This window comes from Panthera leo, chromosome B2, assembly GCF_018350215.1.
Source record: "Panthera leo isolate Ple1 chromosome B2, P.leo_Ple1_pat1.1, whole genome shotgun sequence".
Lineage (NCBI taxonomy): Eukaryota > Metazoa > Chordata > Mammalia > Carnivora > Felidae > Panthera > Panthera leo.
Window position 1 is genome coordinate 22,282,173 of NC_056683.1, and position 22,711 is coordinate 22,304,883.

The window sequence follows — 22,711 nt, forward strand, 5'->3', positions numbered from 1 at the left end:
TCACTCATGTGGAATTTAAAAAACAAAACAAACAAGCAAAGGGACAAAATAAGAGAGACAAATCAGGAAGCAGACTCTTAACTCTACAGAACAAACTGATGGTTACCATGAGAGGGGGGGTGTTGGGTGAAACAGGTGATGCGGATTAAAGAGGACACTTGTGATGATGAGAACAGGGTGTTATATGGAAGTGTTAAATCACTATATTGTACACCTGAAACTAATATCACACTGTATGTTAACTAACTGGAATTAGAATAAAAACTTAAAATTAAGAAATAAATTTTTAATTACAGCTATCAACACACAGGTGTCCCCAAATTAAAAAAAAAATCTTTTAAACATTTAAAATGAGAATGATTGACTGTTTCCAAGCTTTTTAAAAAAAATTCTAATGTTTATTTATTTTTGAGAGAAGGAGAGACAGAGCATGAGCAGGGGAGGGGCAGAGAGAGAGGGAAACACAAAATCTGAAGCAGGCTCCAGGCTCTGAGCTGTCAGCACAGAGCCCGATGCAGGGCTTGAACCCACAAACCGTGAGATCATGACCTGAACCAAAGTCGGACTCTTAACCGGCTAAGCCACCCAGGTTCCCCTCCAAGCTTTTTTAACAGCATTTTGACCTGCCTCACCTCCTCCCCCACCCTGAGGTTGGGCCCCGCCCCCACCTGTATAGGAGTTGGCCAAGAGTGACATGAGCAAGATTTTATTTTTATCTTTTTTAGTTGTTATTTTTAAATTTAAATTCAAGTTGGTTAACATATAGTGTAATAATGATTTCAGAAATAGAATTTAGTGATTCATCACTTACATATGACACCCAGTATTCATCCCAGCAAGTGCCCTTCCTAATGCCCATCACCCATTTAGCCCATCCCCCGACCCAACACCCCTCCAGCAACCCTCAGTTTGTTCTCCATATTTAAGAATCTCCTATGGCTTGTCTCCCTCTCTGTTTTTATCTTATTTTTGCTTCCCTCCCTCTATGTTCATCTGTTTTGTTTCTTAAACTCCACATGAGTGAAATCAAATATTTGTTTTCCTCCGACTAACTTATTTCGCTTAGCATAATACCCTCTAGTTCCATCCACCCATGTTGTTGCAAATGGCAAGATTTCATTCTTTTTGACTGCCAACTAATATTCCATTGGTGTGAGCAATAATTTAAACGTTAAATTATTTTTGAGAGAGAACATGAGAAGGGAGGGGCAGAGAGAAAGGGAAACAGAGAATTCCAAGAAGGCTCCACACTATCAGCACAAAGCCTGATCTGGGGCTCGAACCAACTAACATGAGATCATGCCCTGAGCTAAAATTAAGAGTCAGTCACTTAACTGACTGAGCCACCCAGGCATCCCAGCGTGAGCATATTTTTTCCATTGGATAAAAGAATTTTCTTCCCTCTGATTTTTCCCTTTTAGCCATTCACTCATTTATTCATTCATGTATTCAGTTCATTCAACAAATAGTTATTTGGTGCCCACTCCATAAACAGGTTTTAGCAAATGCTCTTAAAAAAATAACCAGAGAAAAGGTCAACACCAAGAACATTTTTATTGACTTTTTCTTTGAAATAGGGAGAGATTGCTGATTTTCCTTCTAGCAGTGGCTGCCCTAGGTCAGAAGCACAGTTGCTGTTTTCTCGCATGGGTTGGCTACCGTATATACAGAGCCTGCGAAGGGAGGGAATTCACAGAAATCAACAGGCAGAATATCAGCAGGACCAGCACTGACCAGTGGGGTCTCAGCTTTCTGGGCTTGTAGTCATAAGGATAACACAGGTCACATAGGAAATGTCTCCCCAGCATGGGTGCCAAGACCTTCCTCTGAGTGGGCCCCACTCCAAGCCAACACCCACGTTGGGGCAGGCTGCACCCAGCCTGGGGATGGGGGAGGTAGAGAGGGGACCAAATCCATCCCACTCTCCACCTGCCATGCCAAAAAAGGAGTGCCCTTTTCCTAACTTGCACAGATAAACCCCAGTGCTGGCCCCACATCCACATCTCTTCTGACTTGAAACACCATCAGTTTTTCTTAACTGGCACTCAGCATTCTTACTGAGATTAAGTGTAGAATCCTTTTTGCTCCTTCTCTGCTTGTGCCCCCCAAGCTCCCATTTTAACCAGGGTAGAGCAAGGCAGAGGGTGGTTGTGGGGAGTGCCCAAGCCCTACTCCTCCAGCATCCCAATGTATAGACCTGTGCCCTGGAGGGGAGGGTAAAACTGGGAAACCACTTGAGAAATGAATGTCACCATGACGGTTACTGGGTAAATTGTGAGACGTTCCTATAGTTGCATTTTGTTCTGCGACCACCTAAATATTGATACCTTCCAGCGAGGCAAAAAAAAAATGAAAACAAAGACTTGGTGTTCTAAATGTCCCCGAACCCCGACCCATTTTTCCTTCCCTTGTCTCCAACCAAGCACGTTTTTCCCTTCCAACCTCCCTTGGGTTCTCCATGTCTCTTCCACATGTCTGGGTCACCAGGACCATAGGTCACCAGGCAGGCTGGCACAGGGCCGAGGGGACCTGGGCTTCTCCACTTCTCTTTCAAGTGTTGGTGGAGGCTGGCAGCTTCTCTCCTTTGTGACTCTCCTCTCCAGTACCTGAGAAACTATATCCGCATCATTCCACATAAGAGAACTCATGGGTGAGAAGGATTTCATGGTCACTCTGGCAACATGATCTCCCTTTAAACCTCAACTGCGTTTAGATTCAATAAATTCTATGTTTCAGATGCTCTGCCAGATGATTTAACATATAATATCACATTGAATCCTCCCAGTAACCACACAAAAAAACAAAGGCCCAGAGAGTTCAAATGACTCAGTCCAAAGACATACAGTGGCAGCCCCATTGTCTTTAGACCCTGAGTCCAGCACATTCCCCTCGGTTTCCTCCAACTGTGGTCACTTTCTGTGTCCCAACCACTACAGTTGTGCCCCTTCCCACTGTCCTATCAATCTGTGGAGAAAAACAAAGACGTCAGCCCTGATGGGCTGTGAGCATCCCCAGAGGGTCCCAGGTGGGGCACCATCAGCCATGACTTTACATGCTTGGGGAGCTGACTCTCCACCCAACCGTGGCTGTTGGTCACAGAGGAGCAGACAGTGGATGTGCTCCGTCAGCCAGGAGAGAGCATCCTAGAGTACGTCTGTGAGTGAGCCCGGCCACTGTAAACTGAGCATTTGCATCTCCCCACTCAGCACAGCCATCGAACAACCTAGACTTGGGAATGCAAATGAGAAATTGCTGCTAACTGGGATGCCTAAAACATAATTTCTTCTCTATATTTCCTGTTTGCTATTTTTTAATCTTAAAAAACACACACAGACACAAAGTAAAACTTCAAGAATAACGAATCTTACCTACCTTTATATGATCCCACTATGTTCTAAAATGATATCTCTATCTTTACCTTAAATGGAAAATCCTATTATCATCAAGTAATATATCAAGGCCCCAAGGCTACCCTGTCACATTTTACTCTGGCATAGGAATCAGATTCTTTTCCCATGAAGTCAAACACAAAGAGTTGGGTTGTACATATATTTTCAAATTTAGTTCAGGTTCTAGTATAATCATCGTGCTTACCTGGAAGTTTAGTGGTAACAGAAGGTAATACTGAGAATGATTCTTCAGTGGATTTCAGAAAATGAAGAAGCTATTTTCATTTTTAAAAATTACTATTTTTGCCTCTCTGCTGTCAGAGATGACAGTGTACGTAATGTTTAAAGATGAATATTTCGGAGTCAGAAAGACCTAGATTCATATCTGTGTTCTGCCAATTTACTAGCTCTGTAACTCGGGTCCTTTGATTATCTTCTAAGTGTCAGAATGACATCAGTTGAATGAAGATGATGATAATGTTTGCCCCCAAGCCCATAGGGAGGGCTGGAGGGAGGACTATGTAAGTAAAATTATGAGTACAATGCCTGCATTACTAAGTAAACACTAAAAATAATGTGAGGTGCTATCGCTATTGCTAATGACTAATTAGTAATTACCAATTAATTAATAACTAATTACTATTATTGCTATTATTGCTATCGGTACAGGGGGTGCGGTTAAGCCAAGATTCTGGCACCAGATTCTCCATATTCAAGTCTTACTTCCCCTACTATTGTCCATGTGACCTTGAACATGTTACTTAACTTCTCTGTGCCTCAATTGCCTCATCTATAAAAAGAAGATTCAATACCTACCTCATAGGGTTGTGAGAATTAAATAATAAATAGAAGTAAATCACTTGACAAAAATTGTCCAATAGAACTTTCTATGATTATGGGAATATTCTAAATCTGCACTGTCCAATATGATAGCCACTAACCACAGGTAGTTATTGAGTACTTGAAATGTAGCTAGTACAATTAAGGACTGAATTTTTAATTTAATTTAATTGATTTTAATTTAAATAGCTACATGTGGCTAGTGGCTACCATATTGGATGGTGCAGACTTAGAACATTGCCTGACTACCATAAAACCATTAGTATTATGGAGTAAATGCGAAACTCAGCAGTGGTAGTGCTGGTGCTGGTAAGCAGAGTTCACAAATAAGAAGCTACTTATTACCAGCAAGGCTAGAGAGAAGAAAAAATGTATTTTCCAATAATACATGTAATACATTATTGATGGCACTTGAAGTAAGTGTTGTGAGGTGAACTAATAATAAACTGTGTGAATTATATTGCTACCTAAACTACTTCTTTCTCAAACTTTTTCCCTCATTTCATTTCAATTTTGAATACAGTTATGCATATTATAAAGCATATGCTCCATGGAAGAGATCTTGTGACTTCCTACAAAGTAATTCCCTCTAAAAGTTTACATGTATGTGTGTGTATCTGCGTTAGTAACTATCTTGTTCACAAAGAATCAAAATAGCTAGTCATTATCATTAAGCAGTATGATAGACAAGAACTCAGGATGTCAAAATTGGAGAATGGTATTTAACTTGGAAAATCATCATATTTTATGTCAATATTTAAAACCATATTTTCATTGGAGTGCCTGGTTCAGTCAGTTAAGTGTCTAACTTTGGCTCAGGCCATGATCTCATATGCTCGTGAATTCGAGCCCCACATTGGGCTCTGCACTGACAGTGAGGAGCCTGCTTGGGATACTCTCTCTCCCTCTCTCTCTCTGCCCTTCCCCTATTCATGTTCTCTCTCAAAATATATAAAAACTTAAAAAAAACAGATATTTTGGGGGCACCTGGGTGGCTCAGTCGGTTGAGCATCCTGTCATGATCTCATGGTTTATGAGCTCGAACCCTGGGTTGGGCTCTGTGCTGATAGCTCAGAGCTTGGATCCTGTTTCAAATTCTGTGTCTCCCTCTCTCTCTGCCCCTCCCCTGCTTGCACTGTGTATCTCTCTCTCAAAAATAAATAAAAACATTTAAAAATTTTTTAAACAGATATTTTTATTTTTTTTAATATTTATTTACTTTCACAGAGAGACAGAGAGCATGAGCAGGGGAGGGGCAGAGAAAGAGGGAAAGAGAGAATCCTAAGCAGTCTCTGTGCTATCAGCACAGAGCCTGACACAGAGCTCAACCTCACCCACCATGAGATCATAACCTGAGCCAAAATCAAGAGTCAGACACAATTGACTGAGCCACCCAGGTGCCCCCAAAACATGTATTTTTAAATGGGATATTGAAAACAATCAGAGCCATCAAACACATGGAAAAGACTTTGATGTCATGCAGTATGACATAGACTTTATCTTTTTTCTTTGGCCTGAGTAATGGCTACCCTTCTCTAAAGTAAGTACACATAAAAGTTTCTCCCTGACCTAACTTTCTCTGGATTGCTTAGGGCTTCTTTTGTTTAACTTTTTATGATAGCAAGAAAATCCAAAATATAACTACAATGATATGGAATTATTTTTACAGCATGAAAGAGAAGGGACCGGTGAAGATTCCTTAAAAAATTAGATTTGGACAGACATTTTCATCCACCATGGCCTTCTCAGCATTTCGCAGATACCATAGCATGCTCCTTGCTCAAATCAGCACATACTGTGAAAATACCATGTGTGTGTTCCATTTTCCTCAAAAGAAGGGAGGAACATATCTCCACTTAATTTCCCTAAACAGAAAACAGTGATGTTAAATGTTACACAGGCTTTTGTATTTGGTTTGGTTAGAGTCTCTAGGGTTCATTATCATCTCAGTAGTCAGGCAAAGGAAGTTTAAATTCTGGGTACAGAAGATGAATGTCGGGAAAAGGAAAATGAGTGTTCATTAACTGCAAAGGAAGCACTCTACAATGTGAGAATAGCCCTCTCCCTTCATTGCCCCCACTTCTCTCTGGCCCACTCCATTGTCAGGAAAGCCTGGGCAGTATTTACATGCCCATGGTAGCAGCTGGCTACGATGATGACATCTGAGGGGAAACTGGTTAGGCATGAAGATATCTGAGAAGGCTTAATCTTCAAGTCATGGTCAGATCTAAAGCCTATCCGTGAAGGCCTGAGCATGGGCACCAACCTCTCAAACACTAAATTTCCCCATCACTGTCAAGAGTGACCTGGAAGGATGCACTTGGCTTTCCACAGTGCAGGAATCTTCCTGCAGAGGTAGCATGGAAATTGGCGTATGGAAATGATTCTTCACCTGGAGCCCACAGACCCAGGGAGGGCCATAGACAGACCTTCTGAGTCTGTAATGAATCCTCTAAAACCACATGTGAGAGGTGTATGTATCTTGTATTCATCACTGTGTATGTCTGTGTTGAGGAAGGGCCAGTAGCTATTATCAGATTTTTTGCAAGGGGCTTATGTCCATACTTGTAATAGCATGCCATGAAGATGGCAGATGGCTCTAAAATAGTTCTTCCCTGAAGTTAAAGGGATCCTAGCAGACTTCTACCAACAGCATCTCTGAAGTAGCCCCACTTTCTCCAATTCAGTTTTTGTAAACATTATCTTTATCTTGTATTTTTTTTTAAATGTGAAAGTTTCTGAAATTTTTTTCCCAACTTATGAGAAATATGTCAGCCACACTTGAGAATTAAGCCAAGAACACTAAGAGTATTCTAATAATGCACTTCTGTACTTCCAGTATCTCTATCGATAGAGTCAGGGCATCTGGGGAAGACAGTGAAAATTTCAGCCTGTCTTCCAAATGTGTTGTCTGCATCAGAGATTTTCAACTGGGGAGCAGTTTTCTAAGTTGGTTCCTAGAAATCAACAGGGGTGCTTAAAATAAACTTATTACAGGCTCTGCCTGAGATTCTGAGTTAATTGCTTGGGAGTGGGCCTACACCTCTGTGACTTTTAAAGTCCCCCAGCTGACTCTTTGTGCATGCCAGGCTGAAGACCACTGGTGACAGGCTAGACACACCACTTGGCATGCAATCTGTGCTCTCTTGGTGACACCTGCCATGGTCACCACCATGATTGTTGCTCTACCCCCTGATCCCTCTGATGGCAGGATCCCCCACCCCCACCCCAGCGGGTGTGGATTTGAATGTACTAAACACAGAGCATTGGGCTGCAATTTTCATTTTTCTCATAGATTTTTAAAATCCCATAGACATAAATTTAGACACAAATTGTGTCTTAAACAGTGAAGCAATGAAGATTTATTCTTTACTGCAGATTCAGTAAGTGAGAGTCTTTTTCCTGGGCATTATCCTTCCTCTTTCCCTCTATTCATAAAAAGGTTCATTTCCACATGATTTTTTTCTATATTATATGTCTGCTTAAAGAAATGGGGTATAACAATGGCTGGGCTGTTATGTAGAAAACTCAATAAATTCCATTGTTAAACAGTGAAATTAATTTCACAAATGTTTGCTGGGCACTGGCTACATGTTGGAGTTGAAAGTGCACTAAAATATAAATATAAGGTGAATAAAACAAGCTACCTTGAACATTGCTATTCCAAAAACAGTATGAGCCATAAGCTATGGAGCTTCTGTCTCATGCTATGCAGTGTTTTAGCTATTTTACATGCATTTTCTCATTCTACCCTTTTCTTAGAAAGGAAGAACTACTATTATTATTCCCAAGTTGTATAGAGCTTATGCAGATCCATCCATTCAGCATACATACCTCTGAAACAAACAAGCAAACCCCATAGCCACCTGGCCATTTTCCAGCTCACTGGGTTGGTGTTGGGAAGGCATACCATTCCTGGCACCTAATAAACACAGCCAAAGAGCCAACAGTAATAGCATTCCACGTCAGCAACCCCATGGGAATGTCAGTCCAGTCTTAGAGACAAGAAAACTGAATCTCAAAAAGGTTAAGGCCCCACTACTAGTAAGTGTTGAACTGACACTGAACTCAGGCCACCTCATGTGACGCTTTGCCAAATACCCAATCCTTCTGAGACTTGTCATAGATAAACTTACTAACAAAGAGCCTTACTCTCTCCTGGACTCAGGTGTTGTAGCTGTGGATGAAAAGTCTTTTTGGCCTATTTTAGCGTCCAGATTCCTTTTCTTCAAGTTCCACAGTGATGACTCCCTCTTTGGCCATATTTCTTCGAAGTGTGCCTAAAAGTAAGAAGGCTCAGTAACCCTGGAGCCATCTCTTCCTCTTGAACTTAGGAATTCCTCCACAGACACCGCCCCCACCCCCGGTGTCCTGGCAGGAAGCTTGAGTCCTGTCCAGAAGCAGAGTTTGCCTGGCCACCCTCACCATGGAAATGTGTTGCTACACCAAGTGCACTTCCATCTCCTGCTGATAGAGAGCAGCTGGTGGTCACGGCTATTAACCTGAGCTCTAATTAGGGTGGTTTTCCTAATGAGGAAAAGAGTGTGATCCTAATTAGTAATTTTCCATCTTTGTCTCAATAGGTATCCCCCAGTCAAAGCAATCAGCTAGCCTCATCATCCTGGTTCCATTGCCAAAGAATAACCATTCTGTAAAACCAGCAAAAGTGAAGATGGTTAAGGACACAGGAGAGCAGAAAGCTTTTACGTGCTGCTAATGAACTGCATTTTCCTCCCCCAACTCATGTCTTAGGTCCGCGGCACTAGGATGGTTGGTTCTGACATGGTGGTGACAGTTGAATTCACCAATCCTCTAAAAGAAACTCTGCGAAATGTTTGGATATACCTGGATGGTCCTGGAGTGACAAAACCAATGAGGAAGATGTTCCGGTAAGGCCTGGGGTGGGGACTGAGAAGGTGAGAAGTGAGTGGGCAGGCTTATCTTTCTCTGTCGTTTCCCAACTTACATATAATGCCGAAGGAATGTGTCTGAGAAGCTGCTGCCTTCTTATTGGCCATTTCTATGAGTCATGGGGTACAAGTAGGGTTGACTTGACTGGCACTTCCATCATTTAATCCATAAAACCACCCTAATGAGGATGCTATTAGCATCTCCCTTGAGGTAGTAGAGGAGTTTGAGGCTTTGAGGGGTTGGCTGATTTGGCCCGAGTTTCACAGCTTATAAGAGTAGTGTCGGGTGCCTGGGTGGCTCAGTCAGTTAAGGGTCCCACTTTGGCTCAGGTCATGATCTTGCAGTCCATGGGTTTGGGCCTCACGTCAGGCTCTGTGCTGACAGCTCAGAGCCTGGAGCCTGCTTCAGATTCTGTCTCCCTCTCTCTCTACTCCTCCCCCACTCACACTGTTTCTCTCTCTCTCAAAAATAAATAAATATTTTTTTAAAATGTAGTGCAAAGATTCAGACTCAGGGTGGCTGATTCAGAACCTAAGTCTCAAGCACTGTGCCCTGCTACCTCCTCATGTAGCAGTGATACTAATATCTATTGAGTACCTACTATGTGGTAGATATGATGCTGAAAGATGTCCCTTTGCAAGGGTCCTTTCTTCCCAACGCCACCCCCCAGATTTTGCCGACACATGCACTCTAGAACTGTTCCTTTCAACAGAATAAAGGTGAGCCTCAAGACTTGCAGACTGTGTTCTCAGGGGACCTCAGGCTCTGTGATAATAAGAATGAAATCGCTTCATCCATGCCTAGTGCAATTGGGTTGTGCGCTGCAGTTTCTGGGACTTCTACAGACAAAGAGTATCACCCAAAACACAGCCCATTTCATGGTCAGGTAGCTCCAATTGTTAGGAAAAAATTCTACCTCTTGATCCTACCCAGTGATCCTGTCATTTGGATTGGCACAGAACAAAGCCCAACTCTCTTCCACCTGGTGCCCTGCAAATGTTTGCAAACAACTGTCACATTTCTTCATACCTCCCCTGACTTCATCCCTCTGACCCCTGATGGGGCTTCAGCTTCCCTCATCTCCCACCTAACTCCAGTTTGTCAGGGCTCCTCTGAAATTGTGACACCCAGAATGGATCCCAATCTTTGAGGTTTATTACTTTCATTTCTACCACAAATAAGTCCCTGTCAGCATCAATCAATCTAGCATATTTCCTGTGGGTGACCTTCTAAAATAGAGAAGGGGAGGTGGAGGGCTGCGGAAAGTGCCTGATGATGTCAGGAATATCTTCAATGCGCTTTCTGAAAGTTACCTCTGAATCTGTGGGACCAGGCCAAGGCCTCCTTCACCCCTTCTGGGATGCCTTTAAAGAACACTTTGCCCACTAAGTGCTCTCTGCATTTCTTTTAAGTTACAGTGCTCACAGCCTTTGCAATCCCATTGTCCAAGAAATGCCTGCTGCCCATGAATGCAATAAACAACAGAGAAAATAATTTGAGTGCTTTTTAAAGAAGGCAAGCACAAAACATAACACCCTTCCTGTGCTAATAGGAAAGTTGCAGGGAAAAAAAATTAAATTAGAAATCATCTTCAGCCACAGGGAGAGGTCAGCAGTGGTAGCCTTGCTTTTGTCAGAACCGATAGCCTTACTCACCCCTTCTCACACCTTCCCACTTGAATCAGATGCAAGAATCACTCAGACAAAGTGAAACAAGTTTCTTCTTCAAAACAGAAGAAATCTGCATCCAATTTTTCCTTCTCAGACGGTATACCCCAGAAGCTTCATCTGAAGCTACCAGAACCCCCTGGTCCCTGTACACCTTGGTTATGCCCCAAATCCCACCTTGATCACAGGCCAATGCATGAAAAAAGACCATCTGTGTGTTAGAAGAAAGATTAATCATCACATGGTGTAAAGACCCACCATTTGGAAGGCATAGGGCTCCAAGTGGGTTGAGTGTCTAGGCATTTATTGTTACTATCTTACATTGGGGTAGTGAAGTGGAGTGAATCATGGAAAGGATGGAAGAGTCCAGTCCCTACATGGACACAAGGCAAATGCCCTGCCCACACTCTTTTTTAAGGTACTATTGGTACTTACTTCCAACACACTGGTCTATTGCAGATAGATAACAGACAGAAAGCCAGGTCCTCAATCTGTTTTGGGAATCCAGATCTATAGGGTGGATCTCTCAATGCAAGGGTAGCTTTATTTCTCCTAGACTGTCAAACATTGGAAAGAACTTGAGAGAGAAAATGTTTAATACCTAGGGTGGGCTTGAGACTTTGGAAAGAGCACTATTCTCTCTGTCTCCTCCTGACTCCAGCACACACATTCACAACTAAGACCTGAGCCAGCCAGCACCCACATCCATATTGTCAGAAAATTACAAGAACTCCAGGGTACCCTCTCCTGCCAAGATCTGATCTAGAGTGGCAGATCCATGTAACAACTTGGACCCTTAAAAAGAGCAATTCTGCAGAATCAGAATCCTTCATAAGAGTGTATTCCTTTCTAGGATACACATCTTGAATCGTCAAGAGAATCACTACCCCTACCTATCCACCCACATTCCTGCCAGGGCCCTAGAAGGCAAGGGGTCTCAAGCTCAAAGCAGGGAGCCTGGAAGGCAGGAGCCAGAAAACATGCAATTGAACTAGGAACAAGGAAGGCAGTGCTGCTTGTTCCTTGTTCAGGGTAAGACCCAACTGTGCTCCGAGATGGTTTACCTGTCTGCCTTCTCCCACCGCCTCCCTCCTATCTCAGATGCTTGGAAGTGCTTGCCCCCACAGACTCTCAGCTTTCAAGTTTCTGCACTTGATCCTTCCAGAGCATCAAATAATTCATCTTCCAGATTCATTTTTCTCTTTAAAAAATGATCAGGTTCAGTAAGTTATTTCAAGAGAAAAGTTCCCTGACTTTGTAAATTTTGTTTTAAATTTTGAGTTTCTCAAGTAGGACAGAAGCTGAGGGCTAGACACACAGAGAACAACCCATAGATAGTTGCAGTTTATTGTAATAATAATCCCATTTGCCTGCGTGCGTTCAAGATGATAAATGGCCAGCATATCCTGATAGCTCAGCACATTAACCGAGAACCATTTATCACAACATCTATCCCCAGGCAAATAGGATTATTCCAGTATTACTCCACTTACCAATATGGGTAAATGATTCTTTTCTCTTTCTGTACATAGTTATCTGTAAGTAAATGCATACTTAGACATGCAAGTGTATCTTCATTTATGAGTATCTTTGTATGATTCTCTTGAGTAGGCATGTATACATGTATGAGATACATGTACAAATATCATTATGGGACTGAGTATAAGAGTAAGAACCAATAACAAAGTGAAGCTTGGGGATTATAGTTTCTGTTGGAGGTAGTCACCTGCATTACATGGCCCCAGACCAGATCCTTAAGCAGGATGACTATTTTGCTAAGTGTTTCTGATTGATCACTTGGGGAAACCAGGGAAGAAAGAATGAATGGACCAGGGTAAAAATAGCACAGCTCTTGAGAAATAAATATCTCAAAACATGTATTCATATTGAATTAATCACTGTAAATTAAGGACAGAGAACTGTTGCTCTGCAAACAGGCAGGGGGAGCTTACTTTCCTAGTTACATTACAGAGAGTTCAGGCAGAGGAAGCAATGACCACAAAGGGGGTTGTGGTAATAATAATAACAATAACAACAACAACAACAGTAATACTTTTATAAACAACATTGGGCACTTTACCATATTTTGCCATGTTTCCAAGTGCAGTACAAATAGTAATTCACCACCACCCTCCCCCCACTCTATTCAATATCCCACAGTGTCTGCTTTTTATAGGTGAAGAAACCCATGGTGAGGTCAATGTTTTTCAAACTTTGAATCGTAAAATCAACTTACTGAGTTTGAACAATACCTATACAGGTGACGTGTGTGCACTTTTCACATAATTTGCCTATTATATAAAGGATGGAAACAGTGTATAGAATCACATTTATAAAGAACAAAAATAAAGAAAATAATTAGCAAATACCAAATTAAGTAACACATTTAGACCAGTAGTGTCAAAGTCAATGCCTAGAGCAGCTCCAAAGTGAGGAGTCCCCAAGGACTTAGATGCCTTTCCCAATTCACTGGGCACAGAGATAAGAGTTTGAAAAGAATTTCTTATTTAGTGCCTAGATTTCTAAGATTTGGGGCATTTCCCCTTTTTATTCCAGAGGATGTACACCCACAGCCAGCTAAAATACATAGATTTTAGCTCTATTTAAGGAAATTTGGGGGTTCTAAGTTTACATAGAATAGGTTAAACACAGGTATGGGGCTCCATATTTCTCCTTGTACTTTGGCTCTGCTTAAAGTGATGCTCTATGGCCCTGGCACCCAGGGACAAATGGGGGCTTACATAGCTGAGGTCTTTGAACCACTCCAGACTTTCCTTGACAGTTCCCCTTCCTTGTAACCACTCCAGTCTGAAGCTAGAGAATCCCCAGCTCTTTTGGTCTCTCAGCCCCTTCATGGTACTAGTAATAAGTGCCATCCATTAGGGATGTATTCACAGAATGCCTCTGTACAACATGTTCCTCATTTCTGAGCATGAGCACACTCTTCATGTCCCCCAGCATATCTTTGTTCTTCCATGGTCTGGTCCATCAGATTGTGACTATGGAGGATTCCATAGGATCTAATCTTCCTTGCCTGTAAAATGAAGTCACTAGACTAAATGATTTCTAAGTCCTTTCTAATTCTGATGCGCTGTGCCTCAATAATCCCATGAAAGCAGGTCCCTTTTCTAATATACACATGGTGGTATATTCATCTCCCCAGTGCTCTCCCAGAGAAATGTTGGCCCAGGATTCTCTGCAAAGACACCCTGCACATACCCTCCCTGAGGGTCAGAGAGCAAAGACCAGGAATCCTCCATGAACAACACTGTAAGAAGCTCTTAATATTGAATAAAAGGGCATCTGTCTTGCTTGTGAAAAAAACAAAAAAACAAAAAACAAAAAAGCAAGCACAGTGGTCAGAAAACTCATCTTTTGGCAGATATTGTATGAAATACAATAGTAGAAAGAGTATGAATTTGGGAACCAGAACATCTTGAGTCCAAAGCTCACCTCTGTCCATTAATAGCTGTGTGATCTCGGAAAATTGCTTTGCTTGTTTATCCCTCCACTTTTGTTCTTTTCTTTCTTTTCTTTTCTTTCCTTTCCTTTTCTTTTCTTTTTCTTTTCTTCTTTGATAGAGAGAGAGCATGAGAGCTGGGGAAGGGGCAAAGGGAGAGAGAGAGAGAGAGAGGAATCTCAAACAGGCTCCATGCCCAGTGCATATCCCGACCTGGGGCTTAACCTCATGACCATGAGATCATGACCTGCATGGAAAGCAAAAGTTGGACCCTTAACCAACTGAGCCACCCATATACCCCTCCCTCCATGTTTCTTAACTATTAAATATGTTAAATAGTATCTACCTCAAAGGACTATCATGTATATAAAACCTACATGTAACTTCCTCCTGAGGCTTCAATAGGGTGATATATGTGAAGCATCCAGAGAAGCCTAAATCCCCTCAACCCTGATTGACCTCAGTCATTCACTGGAGTGAGCTTGACCATGAAGCTTAGGAAAACCTCAGAAATAGGCTGCAAAGGAAGAGGAGAATACCATAACTACTAAAGGTCAGTCCCATTATCAGGATGGATACAAATGAGTAGCAGAAAAGTGCATGGTCAAAAGGACCCATTTTGTTGGTTAAACAGGATTATGAATTATAGAGCATGCAAATACTCCATCAGTTGGCAGCAGGTAAGGTTATGTTCTAGATCTTGGGCCTGGGCCTGGGAATAATGTCTACTCCAAGGGAATTGGCAATAACTAATTAGATTATCGGGACCTCAGCAAAGGCAGCTGGAGATTCAGCTAGGAGTCTAATCCAGGAGAGAATCAGAGTGGCCCAGAGTGAGCCAAAGGAGATTAGTCACATCCATGAGGTTGCTGTGGAGGCTGGAGGACAACCTAGAATTCAGTTGGCTCATGGCTGGTGGGAGGCTCAGCCCCAGCTTCACCACACATCTACTGGGTGGCTGGTTGATGCATTCAAATGGAAGGAACCATGACCCAATGGGTCTGTCTCTAGCACATGCCCATCTAGAGGCCTTATTTGCATCAGAACTTTTGGAATCAGCCCTTTGTCTTCTAACCACCATCCACTGAGAGAAGGAGAGCGTATGAATCAGGCAGGTGTTCTTACTGCTTCCTGATCAAGGTGGGAACCGAATCTGCCTCTCTGAAGAGTAAAACCTTTCCTCTCTTTTCCATCCTTTCAGTGAAATCCGGCCCAACTCCACTGTGCAATGGGAAGAAGTTTGTCGACCCTGGGTGTCTGGCCCTCGGAAGCTGATAGCTAGCATGACCAGTGACTCCCTGAGACACGTGTATGGCGAGCTGGAGTTGCAGATTCAGAGACGACCTTCTGTGTAAATGCGCAGGGGGCTGAGATGGACCCAGGCACTGAGCCCCTTGCAGCCTTGGCTAAGGAAATTCTAATGCAAAAAATAGCTCTTGCTTTAACTTAGGTGTGAAGACCCAGCCAGGATTGCATGGGGCTCCAGAGTGGAGATGCCATGTATTTCAAACACAACTTTTCAGTATGACTATTCAATATGGAAGTTAGTTTTTAATCACTCCACCTTCCAAAGAATTCTGAGCATTAGCTTTAATTAAGCTCTAATTAAGCTCTCATAGCTCATAAGAGTAAAAGTCATCATTTATCATCACAAATGGCTGCAGCTCCAAATATCAGAGGACTTCATTTAACAAGGGGATTTGCTCAATACCTGGCTTCATGTAAAACAAGACTCTGATCTCCCACTCAGCCTTTTGGAGGTAGTATACTCCCCAAAAGGGAGAGAAGCACATGATTTGGGCCCTAGAATTCTATTCCCCCTTTTTGGAATTAGATTCTACTCTCTGTGTCAGAATATTTTTCCCAGGAATTGAGTACAACATCATTTTTCTTCTTGGCAAAGCCAGGGCAAGGTCTTTCATGTTGCACCTGCAGCAAAGCAACTGCCTGCCAAATTTCACAGATTTACCTTCTGAGAAGATGTGGCCCCATATTAACAAATTGCATTTGTGGGAAACTTAATCACCTATGAGGAGATAAGATAGCAGGTGCAATACTCAGATCTATTAAATAATGTAATTTTATGGTGAGTTCTATAGGAGGTGTCACACTGTGGCCTGATCAGCAGGAACCAATATCCCTTACTTTAACTCTTTTGGGACCACAATACTGTAAAGTAACAAGGCTGATTTGGGACAGGGAGAATGATGAATTAATCTCCTTAATTAGTGATTATACTTCATGTGTCTCTCTGGGATCCTTTCCTTCACACAATAATGCCAGCCCAAGTACATTTTTAGAGATAGAATAAGCCCTAGAAGTTGGAGACTCTGGCAGATTTGGTGGACAGACATGTGGAAGGATGAACAGCCACTAATTTCCTGTTGTCCTTCATATCGCTCATGTTGAGACATCAGCTCAGGACTCAAGCACTGAAAGGTAATATGGACTCCATTTTGCAAATAGCCAGTGCTGCCACAGACCCAATGACAGAGGATGCTAACAACATTTGTATTATGCTCCAAGATGCCAACAGGCAAGGCTATCTACTATGGATTTGCAAGCCTGATTTATGGCCAAAATTACCCATCGATAATGCCTAAGGTGTGATTCTTAACAAAAACAAAAGCAAAGTGGGAAAAGCCATAGTGGAATTTTCTGATCTATATAACCACATTTATAAGCCTTTGAGACTGTTCCCAGCACCAGGAATCCATGAAGAGTAGGGGTCACCTCTATAGTTGCATCATACCTAATTCTATTAAGTAATCTCCCAGCCTTCCAATACTCAATTTTAAAATGAAATGCATTTTGCTATACTGTTAAACTGGCTTCATAGAGTGTATTCTTATTAACTAGAGTGTAATTGAAGCTTCAAATAAAGTTCATCTGATTGTGTTTGCATCTTCACAGAAGTGAACACTTTTTTTATTTTCTTAATTAATTAATTTATTTTTGAGAGAGAGTGAGAGGGGGAGGGGAAGAAAGAGAGAGAGGAAGAGAGAGAATCTCAAGCAGGCTGTGCACCGTCGGCACGGAGCCCAATGTGGGGCTCAAACTCACAAACCATGAGATCATGACTTGAGCTGAAACAGAGTTGGACGCTTAACTGACTGAGCCACCCAGGTGCCCCCAGAACTGAACACTTTTAATTTTCAATACAACATACTACTCACTACAAGTGCTCAAGAAACCACCCTTCCTTAGCAGTAGATAACTGACTCTGCAAGGAAAACAAGCATCTCTCCTTTAAAGGAAATTACTTTAGTCGGTACTCATGTCAGTTAGCTTTCCTTACTGCTCTCTTTACATTTTATTAACCGCATTCACCAAAGGAGGAAGTATACGTATTTAGTTCAAAACCAGCTTCCAGAAACTACAAAATCTCTGTAGATACTTTTTCATGAATGCTCTCCTGCATCATTATGGTGAATCAGTGGACAAACCAGCATGGATACCTATCATAATGAATACCCTTTTTGGTCTTAGAACAGAGGTGGAAAATATATGGCAAGTGTGTATGGGAGATCTTACATTCATGGCAAACATCACTGAATAATTGCAACTCAGATAAGACCTCAGAATTCTCCTCCACACAGTACTCCAGGCAGCTATTACCAACTGATTTAGAGTTGGCACTCAAAATAAAACCTATTCATCATGCCTAAGAGCCAGCCCATCCCCTCTGACAACTGGGATTCTACACTGTATAATAATGTTGCAGCTCTAAAAATCATTTTAGCGGTGGTAACAAGCAATGAATCTCAGCACCAGAGACTCTGAATTCTAGACTTTGCCTGTGCTAGTCCCCTGTGCTTCTGAACAAATCTTTATTTGTGTTTATAGCCTCAATAACCAAAGAAGGATAACAATACTTATGTTATCACAAGATTCTTCTGGGGGATATATCAAGCAAAACTTCACAACAACACATGAAAAACTATAGATAGATGATAGACAATGAAATAGGTAGATAGGTAGATGAGATAGATAGATAATAGATGATAGATGATAGAGAGATAGATGATAGATAGATGATAGATAGATAGATAGATAGAGATAGATAGATAGGAGAGATTGTATGAATACATATAATTACAAGTAATTTCACTTCATCAACCCTGTAAAAGAAGTAAATGTAATTATTTCCAGCCTGTTGTTGCAGAACCCAGAAAGGCCTAGGAAGCCATGAATCATGGTAAATCAAGGTATGGATAGGAGCAATTAGTGAAATCTACCCCTGGTTTACTATATTTTCTTTAAATATTTTGTCTCCCAAAGTTTTTAAGAATATTGAGTTAAAATCCCAGGGTCATGGGATGGAGCCCCACTTAAGATTCATTCTCTCTCTCTCTCTCTCTCTCTCTCTTTCTCTCTCTTCCCCCTTCCCCACTTGCACTCTGTCTTTAAAATAATTTTTTTTTAAAAAGGTGAGAAAGGTAGCATGTCAAGGGAGCTGTCCATTTCAAAGACTGATACAAGTATATTACAGACAACTTCCTAGAAGCTGAAATTTGGGCAACCAAGTAATTACCATTGGTAGAGACTGATGAAGACCCAGGATCTTATTCTTAGGGCCATTCTCACTGCTGTCTTAAAGACAAACTCTCCAAGTGAGTCAACTGCTTCTACAGATACTCCTTCCCACTTTAGGACAAGTGTTTCCTTTGTTTTCAGCATTTCAACTGTTTTACCTTCTTAAGTCTCTGTAGAAGAATGAAAACAAGATAACAAAAACATCTTTTGAGTATGTCTCTCAGAAATCTCTCTATAAAAACAAACATGTGAATAACTGAGAAGAAAAAAAACAAAGACCTCCACTGCAGCAGGATGAGTGACTAAGAGACTGTGCTCACCTCAAGTGCCAGGAGTTACACTGAGCATTTTTTAGCTCCAAAGACAATAGACATTTTTTAAAAGATGCTTGGTCAGCTTGCTGCTGATACAATTAGTGAACCCCCATTAATTTTCACACTAATCATTGTTCTAGGACTTAAGTAATTATTTAAGCAATGTTTCACCAGCCCTGAAACTAATTCAAACATAAGGGGTCCTAATAAGTATTTCCTATTAGTGAAAACAAGTACCCAAAATACAAAAAAAGCATACTTTCCTCTTCTTTTTGGTTTGAGCAAGTTTAGACAGTGAGGAAACATAGCATGAAAAATAATTACAATCAGACTTAGAGTTTGTTACCTAAAAATGGTAGATTATAGAATACCATAAAATTGTCATCACTGCTCCTATTGAGTGGTGGTGTCCACCTTCCCTCCCCTCAACTCTAGGTGGTCTCTATGATTACTTTGACTGATAGAATGTGGTAGAAACAATGTTACCAGTTATATGGCCCAGGCCTTGGGAGACTGGTGGCTTTAATTTCTTCATTCCTGAAATCCTTTCCATAGAAGACCTAAGCTGCCATGTAAAAGCTCAACTACTTTGAGACTGCCATCCTAGAGAAACTACATTCAATGCTCTGGTCAACCATCATAGATGAACTCAGCCTTCCAGCAACCTCCACCAAAGCACCAGACAAGATAATGAAGCCATCTTAGCCCCCACCCCCATCCCAGACCAACTCATCCACCAGCAGAGTGCCACTGAGTAACCTTTGTCACTTAGAGCAGAATAATCACTCTGCCAAGCCTTGCCCAAATTCCTGACTCATCAAATCATGAGAGATGACAAAATGGTTGTTGTTTTACATCACTGAATTTGAGGTTATCTGCAATGCAGTAAGATGAAACCAGAGCACTTAACCCAACAATCTCAGAAAGGAGAGCAATTTACTGATTAACAGCTTTTTTTGATTTGGGGAAATGCTATGTTTTTGAACTTCATCTTTTCTTTCCAAAAATATGTAGTGATATATAGTTTGCTGTTACTCAACAGCTTCCATGTATTGGAAGAGACCTAAACATGTATTCTTCCAAGTTTAATAATTTAAATATTGCCAGTTCCTTCAACTCTTCCTTTTAAGCTATGGTTTTCTGGGACCTTCATCAGCTTCATCAGGGATTGGTTAGATGCTGTAACTTGAAGATGAGAGAGAAGGCACAACAAAAAGGCTGATACTGCTCTCTCACAGAGACTTAGGAAGTAGGACCATTCCACTAAGAACCTCAAAGAGCAGGTCAAATCCTCTACTACCCCCATAAACCCAGCCTCCCCATGAGCCGAAGTACTGGGAAACAGTCTGGTCATGAACGTACGTGCCATTGTTTTCTCCTTGAATGTTCAAAAATGCCTTGATTTGCATATAGGTCTACACTGATTTAGCTCTAAACTACTTGAAACAAAATGGAATGAAATAATTTATTTTTCTATTAGTTATACCTAAACCCAAAATTTGTGGCTGCTATTACAGGTGAGCTGGATAATGGCCTGAAACCTGAAGTTTCTGGTTAAAGATGAGAAACTAGCCAATTGATGTTAGAGCAGTCTTACCCTCTAGAAATGTGTCCTCAGCACTCACTAGTGGTGATAATGAGTAGCTATCCTCCTGCCCAACCTCTCATCTACAAGGGCCTTTCTGCCACAGTGAGGCTCCCCATTTTTGTGCTGTCTTTCACCAAAACATCCAAAACCCACAGAAGGCCTATATCCAGGTGGCTCCCTGAGATCCCTGACAGAAGGCACTGGGAGTAGTCAATCCCTGTTGTTCTTGCCCATGCTCATCAATACCACACAGCCCTCAGAAAGCAGAGGGGCACCTGCTTTTCCATTCTATACTTTTTCCTCAAAAGAGAGATTCCTAAGCTTAGTAGAGTATCCCTTCATATCGCAAACCATGACATTTAATATGGATTGTGAATAGTTTCCTACCATAATGACATTGATCACTTTTCCTTTACTGTTTCTGGGGTAGTTTGTTAAGGCTAATGTTACCCATATTTCAGATTTGGACAACTATATCATCTGGGGATTTTTAAGTGAGAAGTTCACCCTCCCACCAAGTATTCCCCTACCCAAACCATGCCTGTCTAGGCTGAAGTGCCCATGGTATTAGCCTGGTGTTGCCAAACTTGATTTTTGTACATCTCTTTTGGTATAGACACAAGGCCAAGCTTATGAGTATTTTTTCTTTTGTCTTGGCTATAACCATGAATTCAAAAAATATGACTCTAATAAAGGAACCTGCCTTTTATGCTGATAATTAAAATGCTAGGTATCTTCAATAACATTCTAATTAACTTTATTGAGTATACAATGCTAAAAGCCCATATAGATCAACAAAGTGTTATTACTGATATAAAATTGAAAAATAGGTGTAATACAGCAAAATCTCTATGTTGAAAAACAATAGGCCTCCATGATATCTTCACTAGTAATGTTAAGCAGAAAGTGACAGCTATTATCTGGGAAAGGTATGATAAAAAAAATAAATAAATAAAAGCATGGGCTCACCTAAATAACCCAAATAGTGAAAATATAATATAAAAGTACTCTACTTCCATCATTTCTTTTCGTTAATCCTGCTTATCTCCAAAAAAAATCTAATTTAAGCAGAGCCACGGTATCTATGTATCCTAACTTGTGCTTAATGTTTTGTTCTGTTAGTACTCATTATATGTAAAATAATAACACATAATGAAATCCTGGCTGTATGTTGCTTTTCAAAAATTAATACATTAGATAATTAGGTATCCAAAAGGTTACCTTCACTGTTATTTTTTCATTGGTGTTATTACTAATAAAACATGCTGTTTATATCCCATGGCACCCTTGGTCCTGTGCTGAATTGAGCAGCAGTGAAGAGTCCTGTCCTGCCAAAAATAGTGACTGATCCAGGGTTCTTCTGGTGACAATGTAGAATTTGAAAAACTACTTGGCAGTATCTACTAAATCCAAATACATGTTGCGACCCAGTAATTCAACTCCTAAGTATATTTCTGATAGAAATGTGTACATATATTTATCAATAGATAAGACCGTTTAAGAATGTTCATAACATTCAAAATAATCAAAACATTTTTCAGGAATCCAGATGATCCTTAACTGGGTGCTCCAGCTTGGGATTTCTCATGAGGTAGCAGTCAAGGTTAGCCAGGACTGTGGTCTCATCTGAAGATTGCTCTCAGCTGTCAGCTGCCGGTTCTCTGCAGACTGGTGCACCAAGGACTCGGTTCCTTGCTGGCTGTGAGCTGGTGGCCTCTCCCAGTTCCTTGTCCTGCTGGCCTCACCATAGAGCAGCTCACAAGTTGACACTGGGCTTGCATCACAATGAGGAGTCAAGAGAGAAAGACAGAATCTAAAATCTTTTTGTGACCTAACCTCAGAAATGACACCCATCATTTTTGTCATACTCTGTTAAAAATGAGTCACTGAGTCGAGCCCTACAGTCAACAGAAAGGAATTACACAGGGCATGAATATCAGGACGTGGGAATCATTGGGGGATATCTTAGTTATTCCTCAAGGAAATTTGAGTTAAAAAAATTGTTC

At 41.3% G+C, this 22,711-nt stretch overlaps 1 protein-coding gene and 1 long non-coding RNA gene across 5 annotated transcripts in view; one reads left to right on the plus strand and one right to left on the minus strand.

Annotated features, from left to right (window-relative positions):
• The window catches only part of F13A1 (coagulation factor XIII A chain), a 165,090-nt gene extending 147,913 nt beyond the window's left edge, over positions 1-17,177 (plus strand). For both annotated transcript variants that reach the window (XM_042937988.1, XM_042937989.1), the window contains exons 14-15: positions 8,982-9,118; positions 15,469-17,177. In XM_042937988.1, coding sequence (XP_042793922.1) covers positions 8,982-9,118; positions 15,469-15,622 — 291 coding nt within the window. In that variant the 3' untranslated portion in view covers positions 15,623-17,177. The remainder of the gene's footprint in view (positions 1-8,981; positions 9,119-15,468) is intronic.
• Positions 1,626-22,451, minus strand: LOC122219598. 3 transcript variants are annotated; one of them, XR_006202461.1, is made up of 6 exons: positions 22,267-22,451; positions 18,802-18,973; positions 14,261-14,404; positions 8,382-8,509; positions 8,064-8,151; positions 1,626-2,614 (listed from the first exon to the last, which is right to left on the minus strand). It is a non-coding gene; the product is annotated as an uncharacterized LOC122219598 (long non-coding RNA). The 3 variants fall into 3 exon arrangements; XR_006202463.1 differs by lacking the exon at positions 1,626-2,614 and adding an exon at positions 5,908-6,094; XR_006202462.1 differs by lacking the exon at positions 8,064-8,151.
• Positions 22,452-22,711: the final 260 nt, after the last annotated feature.